The sequence below is a fragment of the Pantherophis guttatus genome, chromosome 3, assembly GCF_059756535.1.
Source record: "Pantherophis guttatus breed Tessera chromosome 3, ASM5975653v1, whole genome shotgun sequence".
Classification (NCBI taxonomy): Eukaryota; Metazoa; Chordata; class Lepidosauria; order Squamata; family Colubridae; genus Pantherophis; species Pantherophis guttatus.
Window position 1 is genome coordinate 178,898,111 of NC_142065.1, and position 22,868 is coordinate 178,920,978.

Genomic DNA, 22,868 nt, shown 5'->3' on the forward strand with positions numbered 1-22,868 from the left:
GGAGATGGCAAGGGAGCCCTCTGGAAAGACACCGGCAGTTATGGAGCAAGGCCACTGTTTCGATGTGCCAGTCAGCTGTTGGCAGTGCAGTGATGAAAATGGAGTTGCCAATGCTAGAGAAAGTTGGTGGCATGTTTTGTTAGTGGAGGTGGCCATGCAAGAGCACCAATGGCCACAGAAGATAATATAAGAGCAGTTCTCTTTTGCTGAGATTATAGCTCTGACAGCAGTGGGAGCACAAGCAGCCCAGCAGTGATATTTCTGCACTGGCTTGGGTCACGTGAATCTTGCATTAGCCAGTAACCATCTTGTCTCTGACATGCAGCACCTAGACTTGGAAAGAACAACTATTGATATTTGGAGCTGCTGACCCACTACTATGGACTTTCCATCTTTTCCTGGTGGACTGTGTGTTAGGAATGTGGACTTTTTTTCACCAAAGAGTTGGCTTTGAATTATAGCAGATGCTCTTTGCCTACCAGGGGTCTCCTTGACAGATAACAAACGAGAACGGAGATGGATAACTGAGACCAGATGGCTCTCTTTTCTAAGTGTGAATGGTATGGTGTGAAATGATGTGGATACAATAAAAAAAATGCTGTTTGTTGGTATTATTTAAAAGGAACTCATTAATGTGAAAAATAATATGGAGGTCATTTCAATATTTTATCTATCAAAAGCATTCTGGTGTAATTGTACTTGAAATATTCCTTTTATCTTTCCGTGGTATTAAAAGCCAAACATATATTATTTGTAGAGTTGTTTCATTTTGGGCTTGCTCTTTTACAGTCCGTTGGCAAAAAGCCCAGTGATCACTGTAGTGCATTCAAATAAAAATATTGGTTGCATTTATCTCCATCCACTGGTTTCTTATTAAAGAGAGCATTGTTCTCACAATATACTACATTAAAAAATTGGGTAATTATGTATGTAACCGATTTCCATAGGTGAAATTGTAAATGAAATCCAAGCAATCACAACTGATCTAGTTAGACGACCTGTATTTTTTTATTACGATTGAAATACAATCACCGTTTTGATATTAGTGAATCTGTGCTGACTGACACAAATCCAAATGCTTTGCAGTTTAAAACTATACAGCCCAGGCCAAAGCAGGGTCCTGATGGAGAAAGAAAGAGGTGTGGGGATGCTGCAGTATCCCCACGGTCATTTGTATGGGCAAATGACTGCAGGGTTACTACAGCCATCATAACTTTGAAACAGTGTTGTAAGTAATTTGGGCAGTCTGTTTGAACAGTTGTTAAGTGACCTGTCATAAATAAAATCCACAACATATCTCTCATTTTTTACAACAATTTCAACGAGTAAAACTATTATAGTATAGTCAATTTTTAATTGACAAGTTAAACCCAGGTCACATGGAATTATATTATCTATTCTTATCTGTCAGCTAATATATAGCCGTTCCAGAGGCTGAGAGTTTATAACTTTCAATAAGCCAATTCAGTCAGCCATGTATGTATCCTTCTAAGTATATATAGTCACCTTTTTTGCACAGTCAGCACATATTATATACAAAGTTCTTCCTAAACAGACGAACTCCAAATTTGGGGAATCTAATTAATGACACTTTAATATCCTTAAATTTTGACTTCATTGGTATCCGCTGGTGGCAGTCATGTGTCAGATTGGCAATATGACACATATGTGCTGCAGCCATCATATCTTTTCTGACTTTTGCATACACACTTCTGTTTGATTTCCTCCCTAGTTCTCTATAAGAGAAATAAAGGTAAAGGTAAATATTTCCCCCCTGTCCAGTCGTGTCCGACTCTAGGGCATGGTGCTCATCTCCATTTCTTGGCCAAGGGAGCCAGCATTGTCTGAAGACATTTTCCATGGTCATGTGGCCAGCATGGCTATACATGAAAGAAACAGAATGCTGTTACTTTCCCACCAAAGTGGTATCTATTAATCTTCTTGCATTTACATATTGCTAGGTGGTGAGGAGGTGGGGCAGGAATGGGAGATCACTCCGTTGTACAACATTCAGGTCTCAAACTCCGCATCTTTAACCACTGAGCTATTGTGGCTCTCATAGCAGAACTATCTAACAAAAAATGAACTACCAGCGGCCAAGCCTTAAACCTTTGTGTTAATTTTTCCTAAAATCTATTACATCTTCATCGTAGAAAAGACAACCCCTTGGAGGAATCCAAGGGCAGAACTATTCTGGCAAATCAGTGCCTTAGCTGGGCACAACATTTGAAGGGGCACTTTGCAACGGGAATTGATATTAAAAGTCCTTGAAACACTGAGGCTACTAAGCCTTCCAAAAGTTTGGTTAGGTTGCTTCAAAGGCCGTTCTTTATCGTTTTTGCAGTGAATCCATGCAGCCACTTCAGTTTACTGGCATTCTCGCAGGAAGCTGTTTGTGGCTGCACATAAAAATCAATCTGGAAAACCAATCAAAGTAGCTTTGCTAAGCCTTCCAAAGGTTGAGTCTGTGTCAGTGCTCTGAGGAATCAATGCTGTGCATAACTCTAGTATTTTCTAACTAGCTATATATCCCTCAGGGCAGCTGTACTATAAATAAAGGAACGTTTATCCAAAGAGCCCATGATACACTCTCAACATTTCATATATATCTATCAATCCCAAAGTGTTTGGGATTGCTTTCACCTAATTGACAAAAACAACTTATATGACTGTTAAATGATAACACTTTTGGATATTGTCACACCAGAATATGAAACATTTTGAAAAAAAGAAAATGGTAAAAAGATAATTGTATCACAATACCCATTTCCCCCACAGAGTTGGAATTCATGAAGAACAAAATATAGGAATCTCACAGCTTGTATGTCCCAATAAATGGATGTATAAATAACAGCTTCCAAACACCTACAGCAGAACAGATCCATTATTTTCCCTACAGACTAAAAGTAAACATTTTCACCACCACAGGACAAAGTACAAGTAATTGATCTCACATTGTGCTAAGTTTGTGGTTTCTTTAACTATATTTTGTTAAAGAAACACTAAGCCATAAAATGTGCTTGATATACTTTAATGGCTAGATTCCCACAACATTCTAAACTAAAACCGAATGAACCATGTTATGGCTTACCTCGATATATAAACCTAGCCAGTGATACTGACCACACTGAACCAAAATGTAGTTTTATTGTTTTAGCTTTGGAAAATCCATCAATATTACTTAAGTATCATATTCAAACCAGGCCATTAAAGCTTGTCCAACAATTAAAAAAAAAACTGGTTCACACATTATATTAATGGTTGTACAATCTTGGCTTTACAGTATTTATTTTGCGTCAGTATTGATATACTGATATAAGGATTCTTTTGATGCGATTTTTGAATTCTGCTGATAAATTACTTGTTTTCTCCTTATTCAACCTCTGTGTTACTTGTGTATTAATTTCCTTGGAAGCCTGGGCTGGGCAGTCGTATAAATTTTCAAATAAATGAAGTTATCCTTGTATAGGGGAAAAAAAAAAGGCATACAATTCTTATTCCTAAACAAAGCTAGAGACGTCAGTGGGGTTTAATCTCAAAATAATCGAAGGTTTCACTACAGTAACAGTTACGGGACAGTTCTGAGGTGCCACTTGGACGGGAGGTGCGTATTTACCACCGATACTAGCACCCGAGGAAAAAAGAAACGTTAACTCCAAATGGGGTTAACGGATCCCATCCTTCCCTTAATAAAACCCTCTTTGCTATTCGAAAGGGTGATTCTCCCCCTCCTCCGTCACGGTTGCCTCTCAAGTATAGAGCAGCAGCTGGGCGAGAGCTGAAAGAAATAAGGGAAAGAATTACAAACCACGTGAGAGAGGCCGTGTATTCGCCGAAGCTGGGCGGGAACGGGCGCTGTTTCCAGCCTCTGCCAAGTCCTTAGCGCACCCGCCGCTTCAGCGCGCATTTCAAGCTCAGCCGGCAACGACTTCGGCCACTGCGGTGCGCTCCCGAGGCTTCCTCCAGCCCGCTCCCTTGACCCGAGAGAGGACCGCGGGGCGTCGTCGCAGTCCGAGAGCGAAGCAGCTCCCCCTCCTGGCTCCGCTCGGGAAGAGCAGCGCCGTTGCTATTGGCTTTGCGAGAGGCGCTGTCGCTAGGGCGGCAGCTTGGCGAGGTGGCTTCAAGCGGAGCCGGGGCTGCGCGCCCTGTAACCAAGGAACCGGCCGCCTGCATAGGCGACGCACGGCTCTTCCCGCCGCGTCCTCCTCCCTGCGCACCAGCCCGCGCCTTTCCCAGCTCCAACCTTCACCGAGGAGGGAGAGAGATGGCAGGGTTTCCTTGCCTCCTGGCTCGAGCTCGGCTCTAACAGGGGACCGGGCGTCCAGGTAGTTCAGGACCGGTGCCGCTGGTCGGACCTCGGGCTTTTTCTTACCACAGTCCCCGCCCTGCCCTGCTGCTCCTAGCCTGCTCGTTCTGTGGAGCGAGCTGGGAAAAGGATAGTAGCAGGAGTCGCCGGAGAAGCAGCACGCGAACACCAGCCTCCGTTCCTCGGCGAGCTGATGGCGTCTCGTCAGCAAAACAGAATTCAAGCCTACCTGGAAAGGAACAAGATCGGGCCCCTGTTCGAGGTAAGAGCCCCTCCGAGCCACCGGCTTGCTGGGTTTTGGTACCGAGGTGGCAGCGCTCGGATCTTCCTGGCGCGAGCGGCTGGCCGGCCAAGTGCGCGCCGGGTCATACCAAGTTACTTCGAGTTTGCTTTAATTGAAATTGCAATTGCTGCTGGAAGCAAGCGGTGCGGGAGTGTTTACCTACTGTTGAGTGATTCAAGTCCTTGGTCGGCTATTAACGATCAGGTAGATAATTTTTTCTCCCTGACGGTCGGACCCTCACCTGGTCTTCCAAAGGTGCCCCCATTGCCAGCGCAACTGAATCCCTCCTCCACATTGCTGCTGCTCGTTCTTCTGTGCCGATTGCGGGCCAGCGTGCTTTACCTAAAGAATTGGCGAGGCATATGCGCGCACACGCCTCCTTTTTTTCCTCTCTCTCTCTCTCCCTCTGACACACATTCTTTTTCTGTGTGCTGCTTCTTTCCCTTTCCACTCGAATCGGTTCTGTGACATGGTCTCGCAGTTAAAAACAGTACAGAAGGGAGGTAGTAATATTTCTACCACCTACCGATAATTCGGTTTTCCCTGTCATACGGAGTTCCTAGGGAAGGCGGTACAGCTTCTGATCTTTTCACTTTTATGACTCTTTTGGTGAGAGAATCTTGGTATCTCCAGACAAAGAAGCTTCTCCCACAAGGAATCCAGCAATAGTATTGCAAGCTTCCTCTGGCGGAGAGACACATAAGTCTAACTTAACTTTTAGTGTTATTCTTTATTTAAATGTCTTTTGTATATCCTACCCCCTTTTCTTTGATGCATGTGCTTTGTGATTCCAGTTTCTGGAGTGGCAGATGCCTTTTTCCCAGTGCACAGACATTATTAAATAGCTCAGATTGGTCAAATTATTTGGGCAGTTTAGGCAGAAAATCTCCAAAGTGCAGTTCTGTACAATTGATAATAATGAATAACATTACTAACAATCTGCCCAGGCATTTTAGGAATGCCTGAAGCAGCAGTGGTAAGGCTGATTTTCTAGTTTTGTATTTATTTTTTATGGTTTATTGATTTTTATAGTAATATTTTTTATTCTTGTGAGCTGTCCACAGTCACCGAGAGGCAGAATACAAATTTAATAAAGTATTAGTATGATAGTTTATTCCACAGTCAGCCAGATAGTTAGAATGGACTTGGCATTTTTATCCACCTATCAAGCCCTTCCCAGGTATAGGGATAGCCAGATGTTTTTTGGGGGCGTTAAAGGTATCTTCACAGGATATGTCTGATGGTGATTTTTGCCAATACCAGGGGTGTTCAGGTATGCACCAGATGTTTCGGGATTATGCCCAAGGTACTTAACACAGTTGGTACTCTCTGGCTTCTTTCCCTGCAGTTTTTCTACTTCTATTTGAAGGTCTATGTATTTTGTGATTTTTCTCCAGTACTTTCTCTTCTGCTGTCTCCAGGTACTGTCATGTCCCACTATTCAGACTTTTTTTGGCTTTCTTGTTGACAGTTGTTAAGTCTGGAGTGTTACGTAGTAGGTGCTTGCCTGCTTTGAATAGTAAAGTCCCAGAACACTTTAGCTCCTTCTTTTTATATTACTTTGTCTATTTCTATTACTTTGTCTTGGTCTCACCAGTTCTTCCTTGCAGGTAAGAGTATTTCTTGAACTTCTTCCAATGCCCCATTGTTGCTACTTTGTCATGCCGTTGCTTGTAGTCAATCTGTGAACCTTTTGCAGCAGCTAAATAGATGCTGTTTCTTTAGCTACTTTGCAGAGACAGCATTTGTTGTTACTATCATCTCAATTCTGGCTTTGTATGCAGTTGTTCTTAAAGCTTGGTCTTGTGCAGTCAGAATTGGCCCCTCTGTCTCTTTCTTCAACTTTCCTGCTCTTAGCCATTGCCAGGTCTTCTGGTCTTTTGCTTTGCCTGCTTTTTTGTGTGTGTGGACGTATCAGCCATGTAATACTTTGCCTTGCTATGTCTCATTTCTGTTCTTCATTTGGTCTTTCTTATAGGTCAGTTTGGTCTCATCCATATTCAGCAAACGTTCATGGTGTACTAATTTCATTGCATCTTTTTCACTGTCCTTCAGATATTCTTCCAATGCCCTTGTTTCTTCTTCAGCTATCTGGTGTATTTGTAACATTTCATGACCACCTATGTTCCCTGGTAAGTATCATTACATAGAAAACAATATGAAGTCATAGCTGCCAGTTCTTCAGCTGGTGTTTGCATTGAATTCTTCCCAAGAACCCAGGATATTGCAATGTATCGGTGTACTATATGTGCAAATCCAAGGCCTTCTGTAAATGACAGATGGAAATTTTGTCAATGTTGCAGATGTTATAAGTATTGCCAAAGGCTTTTTGGTATGGCACCCAGTGTGCCAATAAGTACTGGGATCAGCCGGCTGGTTTATGTCATAATCTTTCACTTTTGAGTTTCAGATCTTGATACTTTGTGATTTGTTTGTTTGTTTGTTTCCCATCTCACCACAGGATAACTCTGTGGCCCTCTCCAATTCTTTGACTTCTATTCTGCTTTCCACTAGTATTGCCACATCAAATATCCACATTTTCTTCTTTTCATCAGTTTAATCTGATGTTTATGGGCCAAGACATTTATCAATTTGTATCAAGAAATCCAACAATATTTGAATATGTTCATTTTCAACTACTTTTCAACTATATATTCCCACCAGTTTCTCATTACTGGCACATTATAATTTTTACAAATGTTCCAGTGAATCATTTTGATGACTTTTATGTTACTGTTGATAGCTGTTGGTTCAGTCTACTTGCATGAGTTGAGTGTGTGATCTACCATTTCTTCTGCCTCTTCTTACAGTTTGCATTTTTAATCAGTTGATTATTTTTTTTAGTTCTGACTTTGGTTGTATTTGTTTGAATAGCTTCCTCTTAAGCGGCCAAATTCTTTGGTTTCTTTAGTTAATGTTCCAGTTGTAAGCCATTGTCAGGTTTTTTTTAAATCCACTTTTACTTTGATCTTTTGTAGAAATTGACCATGCAATCCTTGCCAGCGTTCTGTTCCTGTTTTTACTACATTATTTCAATATTTATGTTTTGTTCCCTGTACATTAAGTTCCAATTTTTAATTTGCATCAATCTTTGGCTGTCTTTTACATAATTAGCTAATGCTTGCTTTTCTTCTTTGACAGTTTATTTGACTTGAAGTAAACCTTTGCTTCTATTGCTGTTGAGCAGGTATAATCTATAATATCAGTACAAGAATGTAATGGCTGTCACCTATTAACCTGTACATTCCTTCTTTACTGTATGCTCTGTAATTTTTCTTTTTTCCAACTCTTACTCTCTCATTCACAGTATACACAATATATGCTTTGAAGTTCTTTTTATCCACCTCCTTTGCCTAAAGATACCATCCTGGACATACTTGTCTATTGCTTCATCTATCTGACATTCGAAAAAATATAGTTGAGCTGTCACTTGTGAAAATATTTACACATATCTGGTTCTGCTGCCATCAAAATTCTCTTTTGATTAACTTCTGTTTTCTGTTGGCCTGCCTGCAAAGAATCAGAAAAAACTGTGTGGAGTGTATGTCAACTTCAGGCTCCAAATAACTTAAACCCATTGTATGGGCCCATTGTCTATGTCAGTGGTCCTCAACCTGTGGTCCGCGGACCCCTGGGGGATCATAACATTGAAGAAATGTTATGATTGAGTTAAGACATGGGGTCTGAGGCCATGGTCCACAAAAAGTATTTAAAGAGGGTGAAGAAAAGGTTGAGAACCACTGGTCTATGTGGTTCTATGAGAAAATACTGAAAATAAAGTATCCTATTAGTTGCCAGTTTGGGCAAGCAGGGGAATATAAAGGAAAAAGTAACATCATGTGTGTCATTACATCATTCCACAAATGAAATGAGTACCAGGGCAACCTAAAGCCTTCTGCTTCTTTCTGAATTGATAACCAAAAACTAGTACAGTAGAGTGCAAAAGCCCTGCCCATTGGCACTAACAACCCATGAGCACCACATTTTGCGTGTGTTGCCCACCCCCGCACTACTAGGGCCAGCGTTTTGGGGAACACTGCTCTAAAACATGTTCCAGCTTGATTGATCTATTCCAAAAAGGATTTAAGTAGCTGTTTTTCACCCCCACTGCTTATTTCTGCTACAGATGCTTAATTGCAAAAAACCTTTCATCAAACACTTTGATGAGAAAAGAATAATGAATGCATTCTTTTTAATTCTCTTTTTATTTATTGCATTGAAGAAAACGTATAGTTGAAATCTAATTTTTGTATAGTTGAAATCCGACTCGTCTAGCTAGCACAATAATGTGATAAAAGTTCTTCATAGTTTCTGATTGTGGTTCATGGATTAAACAGAAAATTGACAATTCCACTCACGAAATAATCAACCAAAAAAGTATCCTCAACTATTCTATGAAAGAGCAAAACAGCTACTAGCATTATATACTGCTCAAAAAAATAAAGGGAACACAAAAATAAGACATCCTAGATCTGAATGAATGAAATATTCTTAGTAAATACACTTTGTTCATTACATAACTGAATGTGCTGACAACAAAATCACACAAAAATTATCAATGGAAATCAAATTTATCAACCCATGGAGGTCTGGATGTGGAGTTACACTCAAAATTAAAGTGGAAAAAAACACTACAGGCTGATTCAACTTTGATGTAATGTCCTTAAAACAAGTCAAAATGAGGCTAAGTAGTGGTGTGGCCTCCACATGCCTGTATGACCTCCCTACAACGCCTGGGCATGCTCCTGATGAGGTGGCAGATGGTCTCCTGAGGGATCTCCTCCCACACCTGGACTAAAGCATCCCCCAACTCCTGGACAGTCTGTAGTGCAATGTGGCATTGGTGGATGGAGTGAGACATGGATTCAGGTCTGGGGAACGGGCAGGCCAGTCCATAGCATTAATGCCTTCGTCTTGCAGGAACTGCTGACACACTCCAGCCACATGAGGTCTAGCATTGTCATGCATTAGGAGGAACCCAGGGCCAACCGCACCAGCATATGGTTTCACAAGGGGTCTGAGGATCTCATCTTGGTACCTAATGGCAGTCAGGCTACCTCTGGCGACCACATGGAGGGCTGTGCGGCCCCCCAAAGAAATGCCACCCCACACCATTACTGACCCACTGCCAAACCGGTCATGCTGGAGGATGTTGCAGGCACGTCTGTCACATGTGCTCAGTGTGTCACGTCTGTCACATGTGCTCAGTGTGAACCTGCTTTCCTCTGTGAAGAGCACAGGGCACCAGTGGTGAAATTGCCAATCTTGGTCTTCTCTGGCAAATGCCAAATGAGGGCTGTAAGCACAACCTTCACCTGTGGATGTCGGGCCCTCATACCACCCTCATGGAGTCTGTTTCTGACCGTTTGAGCAGCCACATGCACATTTGTGGCCCGCTGGAGGTCATTTTGCAGGGCTCTGGTAGTGCTCCTCCAGTCCCTCCTTGCACAAGGTGGAGTTAGCGGTCCTGATGCTGGGTTGTTGCCCTCCTACAGCCTCCTCCACGTCTCCTGATGTACTGGCCTGTCTCCTGGTAGCGCCTCCATGCTCTGGACACTACTCTGATAGACGCCGCAAACCTTCTTGCCACAGCTCGCATTGATGTGCCATCCTGGATGAGTTGTACTACCTGAGCCACTTGTGTGGGTTTTAGACTCCGTCTCATGCTACCAGTAGAGTGACAGCACTGCCAGCATTCAAAAGTGACCAAACCATCAGCCAGAAAGCATAGGAACTGAGAAGTGGTCTGTGGTCACCACCTGCAGAACCACTCCTTTATTGGGAATGTCTTGCTAACTGTCTATGCTTTCCACCTGTTGTCTATTCCATTTGCACAACAGCATGTGAAATTGATTGTCAATCAGTGTTGCTACCTAAGTGGACAGTTTGATTTCACAGAAGTTTGATTGACTTGGAGTTATATTGTATTGTTTAAGCGTTCCCTTTATTTTTTTGAACAGTGTATATTGCTTCACAGTGCTTTACAGCCCTCTCTAAGCGGTTTACAGAGTCAGCATATTGCCCCCAACAATCTGGGTTTTACTGACCTCAGAAGGATAGAAGGCTGAGTCAACTTTGATCTGGTGAGACCCGAACTGACAAATTGCTGGCAGCCAGTGATCAGCAGAAGTAGCCTGCAGTACTGCATTCTAACCACTGCACCACCGCGGCTCTTACTAAGACTACAGTAACATTGAAGGAAAGATGACAATTTCATATAGATCTATGTTTTAAGGCTGTGATGGCGAACCTATGGCACGCGTGCCGCAGGTGGCATGCAGAGCCATATCGGTGGGCACACGAGCTCAGCCAGCTGATTTTCAGATCTACTGGGCCCACTGGAAGCAGGGAAACAGACAGTTTCCAGCCTCCGGAGGGCCTCGGGCAGTGGGAAAGTCTGTTTTTCACCTTCCCCAGGCTCCTAGAAAGCCTCTGGAGCCTGAGGAGGGCGAAAAATGGGCCTACCGGGCCCACTGGAAGTCGGCAAACGGGTTGTTTCTGGCCTCTAGAGGGCCTCCGGGGGGGAATGACATTTTCACCCTCCCAGGCTCCTAGAAAGCCTCTGGAGCCTGGGGAGGGCAAAAAACAGGCTTACCGGGTCCACCTTGCCATCATGTGCCAAAAGCGGGGGAGCGCGGGGGAGTCGTGCACATGCACGGGGGGCAGGGCACATGGAATTATGGGTGTGGGTATGCTCACGTGGGACACCCCTGCACTTCTCCCGCTTTCGGCACGCGATGGCAAAAAGGTTACCATCACTGTTTTAAGGGCTTGGAATAATGAGCAGAAGCAGCAGTGAAATCCAGCCAGATCTATCTGGCTTGCACGAACCGGTAGTGCCGGCAGCGGGAGGCTCCGCCCACCCCCTCACCCACTGGGACATCATTATGTTCCGTTTTTGGCCCTCTGTGCATGCGCAAAAGAGGCATGCACGTTCACACTCCCTAACCGGTAGCGAAGGTAAATGCATTTCACCGCTGAGCAGAAGTCTCTCTGAAAAATAAATAATGATGCTAAATAGATGCTAAGAAAGTAATTTGAGGCTTTGAGGAATTGTCAGTGACTAATATAAATACTGGTTGTTAGGGGAGGAAAATTTGGGCTGAAGAATTATAGTAACTACGGCTATATAGTGTTTCAGAAAATTGAAAGCATCTATTCTAAAAATGTGCTTTCATGTTGTGTGTGAGTGGGATGGAAACTGGTTGCACTCTTTAAAGCAGCTGCATCTTTTCTGACCATTGGCATCAGCTGCTGGAGCACCTGAGAAAGTACCTTTTAGAATCCAACCTGAAGTATCCTAATGGAGCCTGGATGATATACATGACTGTACAGGCAAAATACATGTGTCTTGATTGCTTTAGATGACATACTATGAATCTAGTTCCCTCATCCAAGACTTGATTAATGATTAAACTTAGGCAGGCTGCTTGTTCATCAGTTTTAATGTTTATGTAGGTTTAATTAAGTTATATAACTGTTCGATGCTTTTTCTCAGAGCCATAATTCTTTCCTTGAGTGGTTCTTTTGCTGCAGGTGCATTTGGGATTACTACTGAAGGAATAAATACTAAAAATGACCAGAAGAGTTTATTGTCCCTTACTTTAAAAGTCTTTTGCATTTATAGGCTTGAAGAAATGGTTTGAAAATTATTCTTTCTACTCTCTTTTGTTTGTTTGTTTAAATCAGTTGGGGTTCTTTCATCTACGTTCAAGTCAACCTGAGCCTAGAAACTCACTGGACTTTGGGCCAATGATTTCTTTCAGCTCACCTCATGAATGATGATTGTGCGAAAAATTAGAGGAGTGTTATCCTTGCTTCTTGAGCTCCTAGATGACTCTAGGACAGTGGTTCTCAACCTTCCTAATGCCACGACCCTTTAATACAGTTCCTCATGTTGTGGTGACCCCCAACCATAAAATTATTCCTAAAACCATTGAAAATATATGTTTTCCGATGGTCTTAGGCGACCCCTGTGAAAGGGTCGTTTGACTCCCAAAGGGGTCATGACCCACAGGTTGAGAACCACTGCTCTAGGACCATGATGGCAAACCTATGGCACATGTACCACAGGTGGTACGCAGAGCCCTTTCTGCGGGCACTCCAGCCGTTGCCCAGCCCAGCTCCACCGCACATGCATGTATGCCTCTTGCCAGCCAGCTGGTCTTTCGGTCTCTGCCACGCATGCATGGGGGGGTCGGGCCTTCCCCAATCTCTGCAACTTCTCCCCAGTGCACCCTACCTTTCTCCTCTATTTCTGCCTCCCGTACCTTCCCTGATCTCTGCAGGTTCCCCTCCAGTGCACCTTACCTTTCTACTCCATTTCTGCCACCTGCACCAACCTGGAAGCCGAAATGGGGTGTGGGGGTATCGCGCGAGCCCTCCCTGTGCTCCAATTTGGGCCTGGAAAACCTCCTGTTCCAACCTGGAAACAAAATCAGGGTGTGGGGGGTCTGGGGCACATGCGCTGGGGTCTGTGGCACATGTGCGGGAGGCGCATGTGCAGGGGGCACTCGCAATGCATTTCGGGGGTTCGGGCATGCGCGTGTGCTTTGGGCACTCAGCACCAAAAAGGTTAATCATCACGGTTCTAGGATATAGCTCTACAAAGAAATATATTCTTATACCTGTGTTTACCAAGCTTGATCTATTTCAAACAAACTATTTAGGTTTAAGTAATGTATTTTGCAACAATAGGTTAAGAACAGCAATTATAGTATTAAGAAACAAAGAACATACAGAAGAGTTGAAAAATTGAATGTTTTAGGAATGAAACACAGACAGAAATAAGAATTCTTAGATAAGGAATATATTAAAGGAAAATAATATCCAGGAAGAGTAACCTCAGGTCCCTTCTTCTGACTGGAAACCACTTATCTTACTTCGAAAAAAGCAGGTACCCTCCTTAAAGCTGGCTGGTATGCAGCACTTAACCAGGCTTTGACTTGCATTGAGGTTCTGACTGAGAATGTTCTCACACTCTATTCATAATTCTAATTAGATATGTTTCCTTCTTATACTTGCTCATTGGCTGCTATAGATACTTTTAGAACAACCCAGTTCATCAATTCCATCCCTTTCTCCTTTGTTCAGGTGGCTGGTCTTGAAGTCTGACTCTAGATCTTAGACCTGAACATGGGCTGGGAAATATGAAGTAACTTGATGGCCAGCTTACATGAAAAATGGAAAACATGGAGTTAGAAAATCAGAGACCTAAAGAAATAAAGAAAAACGATGCATATCTATAAACTTCTTCAGTCTGAGAAACATCTTTTGTAATGATGCTTTAGAATATTATCCATATCGCACTGTAGATGTTCAATGTGACTCTGTGAAGGGACAGAGATATGAATGCTAGAAGGTAATTGGCACATTGTAATGAAGCCTGGCATGAATATGCATATAAGGTTTTTTTTCTGTTGAAATGCAAAAATATTCTATATTAATGATGAACAATGGTCATAATTTAGACTTGGTGAATTATTAAAGGAGCATAGCTTGTGTGTATGTCATCCTTAAGGTGGTAAGTCTAGCCTTATACAAAATGTAGTAAACTCTGTGATTCTGAAAAAAAAAGATTTTGCTGTTTTGAAGGAGTCAACTATACTACTTCATCACGGCAAGTGTGTGTGTGTGTGTGTGTATTTGTGTGTGTATGTTGTACATTCCTGGAAAGGATGAGTGATGAATGCTAGGCAATGGTGATACAGAAAGGCATTGGAGGAATATGATCATGTAGGCAAAGGTATCATTTTATTCTATGCAGGAAAAGGCAATGGTAAACCACTCCTATATTTTAGGAAGAAAACCACACAGGTGGACAATATAAAATGATTGATGATATAGTGCTGGATGATAGGTCAATCAGGTCAGATGGCACTCAACATGCTAATGAGGAATAGCTGAAGATCTTTCAGAATAATAATGGAATTTATGATGTGTTTTGATTAAAGCCTTCAGGATTTCGAGTTGCTGATGTTGCCATGCTAAAAAAAAAAAATGAAGCTAAAAATAGAATTAATGGGGGAACATGGAACGTAAGATTGAAAAAAGGGAAAACTCAGCATAGTAAAATATGAAATAAATAGATAACAGGTTAAATCTTAGACATTACTGAATTAAAGTAATTGGACATTGGACATTTTCAATCAAAACATTTTGTCTACTACCCAGAGCACAAAAAACAAGAAGGAACAGCATTGCTTTCATGGTCAAGAAGAATGCAACAAGGATAACGCACGGGTACGATGCAATGAATAATATCAATTAGACTTCATGAAAAACCCTTTAATATCATGATTATCCTGGTTTATACTTCAACCACTAGGACAGAAGAGGAGGTTGATGGCTTTTTATAGTCAAATTCAGTCTGAAATTGAAAGAACAACATTATATTGCTTGCAGTTGGAGACTGGAATGCCAAAGTTGGAAATAATGAGAAGAATGAGAAGAATAGAGGATTATATGGTCTAGGAAAAAAGAAATAAAGCAGGGCAGTGGTTTATCTATTTCTGCAATCCAATCCCTGATTTATTACTAATACAGTCCTGCAACAATCAGAACAATGTTTATTTGGCAACATCACCAGATGGAGTACACAGATATTAAATTAATTTAGTAATGGTACAAGAGGGTGGAAGAATTCAGTGATACTTGCAAAAACATTGCCAGCTAAGTTACAAAACTCTTTTTACGTCATTATTCTCTGTACATTTAAAAAAATTTACTCATCATTTCATAATCTCATCTTGGGTCTCTACCAGTTGATAGGACCTACATCAGCATTCCCAATATATCTGTAAATTGCATGCCCTCACAATGAACTCGCCATAAGACAACAACATTATTTTGGATTATAAGAATATATGGTGGAATTATGTCAATTAATACTAACTGAATAGTGGAATTCTGGATTCCAGATCTATATTCTAACAAGGTTATATTAACATGAAATTACAGATAGGCAAAAGCTATATAGTATATGTAGCTACCAAATATGTATAGTCAGTATATGATTCCAGATAGGAAAGACTTTTTTCAAAAAAAATTTAATTTAATTTAATTTAATTTAATTTAATTTAATTTAATTTAATTTAATTTAATTTAATTTAATTTAATTTAATTTAATTTAATTTAATTTAATTTAATTTAATTTAATTTAATTTAATTTAATTTAATTTAATTTAATTTAATTGTTTATATGCCGCCCCTCTCCGAAGACTCAGAGCTGCTCACAATACATTTTAAAAAATCATTACAAAAAACATTTAAAAATTAAAAACATTAAAAACTCATTCACATCATTCATGGCCGGATCTCGCCAGATCACAAGAGCAAGATCAACAGCCCCAGGCCTGCCGGAAAAGCTAGGTCTTCACCGCTTTTCGGAAGGCCAATAGGGTGAGTATAGTCCCGACCTCAGGAAGTAATTGGTTCCAGAGAGCTGGGGCAGCCAAAGAGAAGCCCCTCCCCCATGGGGCCACCAGCCGGCATTGTTTAGGTTTAGGTCTCCTGGAGGAGACCAACTCTGTGGGATCTTACCAGTCACTGGGAGCTATGCGGCAGAAGGCGGTCTCGAAGATAACCTGGCCCTAAGCCATGTAGGGCTTTAAAGGTAATAACCAACATCTTGAATTGTAACCGGAGACCAATAGGGAGCCAGTGCAGCTCGCGGAGAATTGGTGTAATGTACCTAGGTGCACCCACGACAGCTCGCGTGGCTGCATTCGGGACCAACTGTAGTCTTCGAACACTTTTCAAGGGTAGCCCCATGTAGAGCGTGTTGCAATAATCTAACTGTGAGGTGACAAGGGCATGAGTGACTGTGAGGAGAGCCTCCTGATCCAAGTAGGGTCGCAATTGGTGCACCAGGCGAACCTGTGCAAAGGTCCCCTAGCCACAGCTGTCAGATGTTGCTCTAATCTTAGCTGTGAGCCTAGGAGGACACCCAAATTGCGAATCCGTTCTGAGGGGAACAATTTCTCCACCCCCCCCCAGAACCAAAGATGGACAATCAACATAGTCTTTAGGAGGCAATACTCACAGCCACTCGGTCTTGTCTGGGTTAAGTCTGAGCCTGTTGACTCCCATCCAGACCCTCACAGCCTCCAGGCACCGGCACATCACATCCACTGCCTCACTGAATTGACGCAGGGTAGAGATATACAGCTGGGTATCATCCGCATATTGCTGATATCTCACCCCATGTCATCGGATGATCTCACCCAGTGGCTTCATGTAGATGTTAAATAGGAGGGAGAGAAGACCGAGCCATGAGGCACCCCACAAACAAGGGGCCTAGGGCTTGACCTCTGTCCTCCTACCAACACCGACTGTGACTGACCAGAGAGATAGGAGGAGAACCACCATAACATGGTGCCTCCCACTCCCAGCTCCCTTAGTCGTCCCAGAAGGATGCCATGGTCAATGGTATCGAAAGCCGCTGAGAGGTCAAGTAGCACCAAGATGGAGGAATGACCCCCATCTTGGGCTCGCCAGAGATCATCCATCAGTGTGACCAAAGCAATTTCTGTGCTGTAGCCAGGCCTGAAGCCAGACTGAAAGGGTCTAGATAATCCGTTTCCTCCAATGACCGCAGGAGCTGAAGTGCCACCACTTTCTTTACAACATTTCCCACAAAGGGTAGGTTGGAGATTGGATGAAAGTTCTTTAATTCTGCTGGATCCAGGGAAGGCTTCTTGAGGAGGGGCCTTACAACCGCTTCCTTTAATGGCTGCGGGAAGGTCCCTTCCTTCAAGGACGTGTTAACTAAAGCCTGGAGCCAACCTCGTGTCACCTCCCTGCTGGCCAAAACCAGCCAGGAGGGGCACGGGTCCAACAAACAAGTGGAGGAACTCATTGTTCCTACAGCCTTGTCCACTTCCTCAGGAGTCACCGGCTCAAACTCATCCCACACAATAGGACTAAGACCTGCCCCCATCATCTTGGTTGGAATTGCACAATCAGAGTCCAAGTCCATCCGAATCTGAGCGACTTTATCCGACAGAAACTGCACAAACTCCTCAGCTCTACCCTGCAAGGGCTCCTCAACTCCCCCTACATTAAGGTGGGAGCGAGTCACCCTAAATAGGGTGGCTGGGCGCGAATCAGCGGATGCAATAAGTGTAGAAAAATGCGAAAATTTTGCCACCCGTATCGCCACTAAATAAGTCCTAATAAAGGCTCTTAAGAGTGTTCGGTCAGATTTGGAGTTACTGGTCCTCCAGCGTTGCTCTAGACGTCTCTTCTGGCGCTTCATCTCCCGGAGTTCCTTGGTAAACCAGGGAGCTTTCCTGGATCCACTGCCATGGAGAGGTCGCAAAGGTGCAATCCGGTCCAGTGCCCCAGATGCTGCCCTATTCCAGGCAGCCACCAGGGACTCAGCCGGACTGTGGACAAGGGAGTCAGGTATCTCCCCAAGCTCCTTCTGGAACCCTTCAGGGTCCATTAGGAGCCTGGGGCAGAACCACTTAATCGGTTCCGCCTCCCTGCGATGGAGGAGTAGCGTCCTCAAGTCTAACCTCAGCAGGAAATGATCTGACCACGACAAGGGAGAAGCATCTATACCCCTTAATTCCAGATCATATCTCCACTGCCCCGAGAGAAACACCAGGTCAAGTGTGTGTCCCCCCCTATGAGTCAGACCCTGAACTACTTGGGTTAGGTCCACAGTTGTCATGGAAGCCATGAACTCCTGAGCCACATCTGAGGATTCGCCAAGTGAGGGCAAATTGAAGTCCCCCAATACCATAAGCCTGGGGAACTCTACCACCAGCCTGGCTACCGCCTCTAGCAGCACAGGCAGGGCTGTTGTAATGCAGCTGGGAGACAGGTACGTCAGCAACAAGCCCAGCTGAACCCCTGAGTCCAACCTCAAGAGGAGAAACTCACACCCAACAATCTCAGGGGCAGGGATCCTGCGAGAGCAAAGACTCTTCTGGACAATAGCTGCCACTCCTTCACCCCTTCCCTGGAGTTGTGGCTGATGCAATATCTGGAACCCGTCTGGGCACATCTCTGAGAGGGGCACACCCCCCTCCTGGTCCAGCCAGGTCTCAGTTATGCATGCCAGGTCAGTCCCCTCCTCCAGGATTAAGTCCCGAATGAGGGGGGCCTTGTTAACAACAGATCTGGCATTAAACAGCAGCAGCCTGAGGCCAGGGCCCTGACATCCCAAGTCACCAGGTATACGAGACGAGCCCGGTGAACCAGAACCATAGGGGCCGGAACAAGTAATCGCTTTGAGACAGTGAGTCATAGTTCCCCGAGAGCAGCCTACCCCTCGGCTCCTGCCATTTCTACCTCTCCCAGTCACAACCACAATACTCCGGCTCTCCAACACCCCAGAGATCCCCTCTGCTATGCAAAAAGCTATGCAAGTAAATGTAGACCAGAAGTTAGGAACTTGGTTACCCCAAATGTTTTAGATTTTAATTCTCATTGGTCTTCTTTAACATAATTTAGTACAAAGAATTGTGAAATTTGTAATTTAGCCGTGGTGGCAGAGTGGTTAGAAGGCACATATTGCAGGCTACTTCTGTCCACAGACCATTCCTGACTGGCTCAAGCTTTCCATCCTTCTGAGGTTGGTAAAATGAGGACCCAGGTTGTTGGGAGCCATATCCTGACTTTGTAAACCGCTGAGACATTGCTGTAAAACACCATGAAGTGATATATAAGTGCTATTGCTAGTGCAAGTGCTATCAAAGAAAACTAGATGCTACCAAGTTACTTATCCCAGTATTGGTAATCTGATAAAGAGTGATCGGTATTCTAATTCATTGTGAAATAGCTCCCTATATTTTTATCTCATCACTGAAATTACCAGTTGATATAGAAATAATGAAATGTTATGATATATAAACTATACATATATCGTATATAAAATTTTAGGCATCACTGTTGACATTAAATGTTTCAGTGATACATTAGAACATTCAATTTGACCAGGAATGTTTAAACATTTTTATCCAAGTTTAGTTTGACAAACATTTAGGAGTAGAAGGTATGAAATTAACAGATAAAATGTATAACATTTTATGTAGTCTTATAGTGTCTCTTTTTGTCCCTATCTATTACTTACTGAATTGTTAAGGGGTCTGTTTCATTTTTTTAACCTTAGGAAAATGGAACTGAAGGATATGCTTAATGGGAAGACTGCAGTTTTTTCCTGAATTGATAATGGTTTTCTTATTGTAGAATTAATGAGGTTTTATTTCTATGTGAAATTCAATTCTGAACCATTTGCATTTTAATTTTTCTTTCATTTAGCACTTTGAAAACATCTGAAATATATTTTAGAGCAAAACTCTGTGCCTGCAGGATGCTGAAGTAATGGCTTTTAGAAATACATTGAAGCCAGAATCTTCACATTTCTCCTTTAGTCTAAAAATACCATTTTAGATGATCAGAAAAAAATTGCAACCAATGTACCTGAGGCTGATAGTGGCGATATTACTGGGATGTTTTAGGTCAGGGGTGTCAAACTCATGGCCCACGGACCAGATGTGTTACATGCTGGTCCCACCCGATTTAGCGAAGGGAGAAAAAGTCCCAATACATCACATGACACCATCATGATGCTGCGAGTTTGACACTCCTGTTTTAGGGGCTAAGAGAGAAAGCAACTTCTTAACATGTTTTAGATTGATTTTATTAGAGATATGCAACTTTCTGAAATGCTTTGAATATCTGGTTGCTCTCCTAAGCAATCACAAAATACAAAGACTTCCAAATAGAGATAGAATGATCGTGACAAAAGAAAGCAAAGGTGGTAACAACAGTAATAGGCGCCTTAGATGAACTCCCCAAAGAGTTAGATCACCACTTGAAAACTATCAGCATTGACAAAATCACCATCCGTCAGCTGCAAAAGCAGCTTTTCTTGATGCAACAGCTTATATCCTGCGACAATACCTTTAACACCATTGAAGATAGCATCTGCCTATCCCAGGTCTTTGGGAAGGACTCAATAGGTATTCAAAAATGCCAAATCTTGTCCAAACATTTGGCTGACTGTGTGACAAACCAGTAATAATATATTTATATAAAATGCTTGGCCACCCAACGTGACATGGACAGCCTGTCTGGCATATTGGTTTACAAGGTCAGATAAGAAATACTTAAGGCTAGCAAAACTTTCTGTACAGACATTTGTTTTCTCTGTACAATTTGAGAAGTTGGATGTTTAGAAATCTGTTTCAAGATCCTGTTAAAAGGAAGTTACCGGTCAATCTAATTATGGGGGAAATGTGATATTAGGAGAAAGGCAAATTGAAGAAAAGCTGCATGTCTGAAACAGTTGAATCACTTTTCTTTTCAATCAATTGGATGAATAGTGTAGATGAAATACCATGTTTCTAGGCTGGGTGTTTACTTCTAGGAATCACTGCAAGCGTTACAATGGTATGCATATTATAACTGCCCTGGATGTTGCTCATATATTCATCTCAGTTCATCCAGCACTATTGTCCTACTCTTTTCACTATCTTATCCATCCATTCCTTTGTCTATTCTTGCTGTTCAAAGCTGATGGTTAGTCCCAAGGCTAGTTTCTGTATATGTTGCAGGGTTCTCTTGGGGCTTTCAGGAAGGCAGAACTACTCCACGCTTTAAAAATATACTATAGTTGTCTTAAGCCAAGAGAAGAAATATGGATGCTGTTCCTCCTGTTTTCATAAAGGACAGAAAGACAGGTAGAAGAGAGTAATAATCAAAATACAACATTATGCTTTATAGACAAAATATCTGCAGTGTTGGCCCAGTATAGAGAAGGAAAATTGGTGGGTGGGTGTTTGCACAAACATCTACACCTACATGCTTACTCCCATAGATATGTGAACGTTTGAACAAATGAGCAAGCTACTGCAACATTCTTCTTCCAAGAATGAAAAGAATTCATTGGGGTACCATGTGTTCACTAAGAATAATTGTGTAGGCACGGAATGTATTTCATTACTTATGAAATAATAAAAACCATAAATAAATCAGAGTAAACTATTCTATCATTTTTAAAAAGAGAAAAGGTAATATTTTAAATTAAATGTGCTTGACACAGGATTCTATATGTAGAAAATATCATAACTAGTTGAACTAAGTCAGTTTGAGGGATTTGATAGTCCTGTGAGCTGGATTTTCTTGATGATTTACAGGTTGTTGGTGTTGAAAGATAATGAAATGCAAAAAGGAAAAGATTACTAAAAGAGAGCAGTAAAGCACTTTAACTGAGAAACACATTTGCAAAAATCCTTTCAAAGCATTAGGTTTTTTTTAAAGCATGTAGATAGTGGTTTCAACAAGGTGAAATCCAGGGAACAAAATGTTGCAATAAAAGAGAAGGTTACATAATTATCTGGAATAATGAATTTGCATGCAAAGAATTAAGTCCTTTCTATGCTGGGAGCTGGAAGTTGTCAGGTACTTATTAAAGAATAAATTATTTCCTTGAACATTTTATAGACTGATTTTGAAAAATATACAAATGAAGAAAAGCATATGATCATTTTAATAAAAATAATTTTTACATAAACCAAACGAGTTGAATTATTAACTGGATTTACAGCAAGCAATGCTTGATTCTAATCAAAGTGGGCTTTAAACCATGGTTTATGATTTTCTGCTCTTTGAAACTTACTCCACAAACCATATTCAAACAAAGAATGTACTGAATCCAGCTAGCCCTTTCTGCCAATTAAATAACTTCTGGACTTTTCATATGGTTAAAGGAGAAGAATTCATAGGTTTTTTGCTTTTATTTAAAGTAAAAAATAAATTATGTGGCTCAGAATTCTGCACTTCTGATTCAGTTTTTCTTTGGCAGCTTTGCTCTCTTTGAGGCTGGTTTCAATAATACATAGTTTTGTCATAATCTTTCAGGCATTCAAATATTTTACCTTTTTTGTAAAAAAAAAAAGGCTAAAGGAGGGTTTGATTAATGAGAAAATTAATTATCGAACTTCCACTGAAACAAGATGAACTTCTTATATGATTTGACACATCTTCACTTGATGTTTTTAAGGAACTGATGACCAAGCTAATAACAGAGACTCCTGATCATCCAATTCCATTTCTCATTGACTATCTTCAGTCCAAACAAGGGAATCACGGCCACATTCAGAGAACTTTGTCTGGATCTGCTGCTCTTTGGGCAGAGAGTGAAGCTTCAGGTATGTAGAACAAAAATTATTCATTGGGGAATCTAAGTGAACACTTTTTGTAATCACTGTTTATCAAAATTGTTATGTTTTTATTAAATCTTACCTGCCTAGAGATCATATGTTT

The 22,868-nt window shown here is 41.9% G+C and overlaps 1 protein-coding gene across 2 annotated transcripts in view; it reads left to right on the plus strand.

Moving 5' to 3' along the window:
* Positions 1-3,857: 3,857 nt before the first annotated feature.
* C3H8orf34 (chromosome 3 C8orf34 homolog) overlaps positions 3,858-22,868 on the plus strand; it is an 81,880-nt gene continuing 62,869 nt past the window's right edge. For both annotated transcript variants that reach the window (XM_034429933.3, XM_034429934.3), the window contains exons 1-2: positions 3,858-4,568; positions 22,606-22,753. In XM_034429933.3, the coding sequence (XP_034285824.1) occupies positions 4,500-4,568; positions 22,606-22,753 (217 nt within the window). In that variant the 5' untranslated portion in view covers positions 3,858-4,499. The remainder of the gene's footprint in view (positions 4,569-22,605; positions 22,754-22,868) is intronic.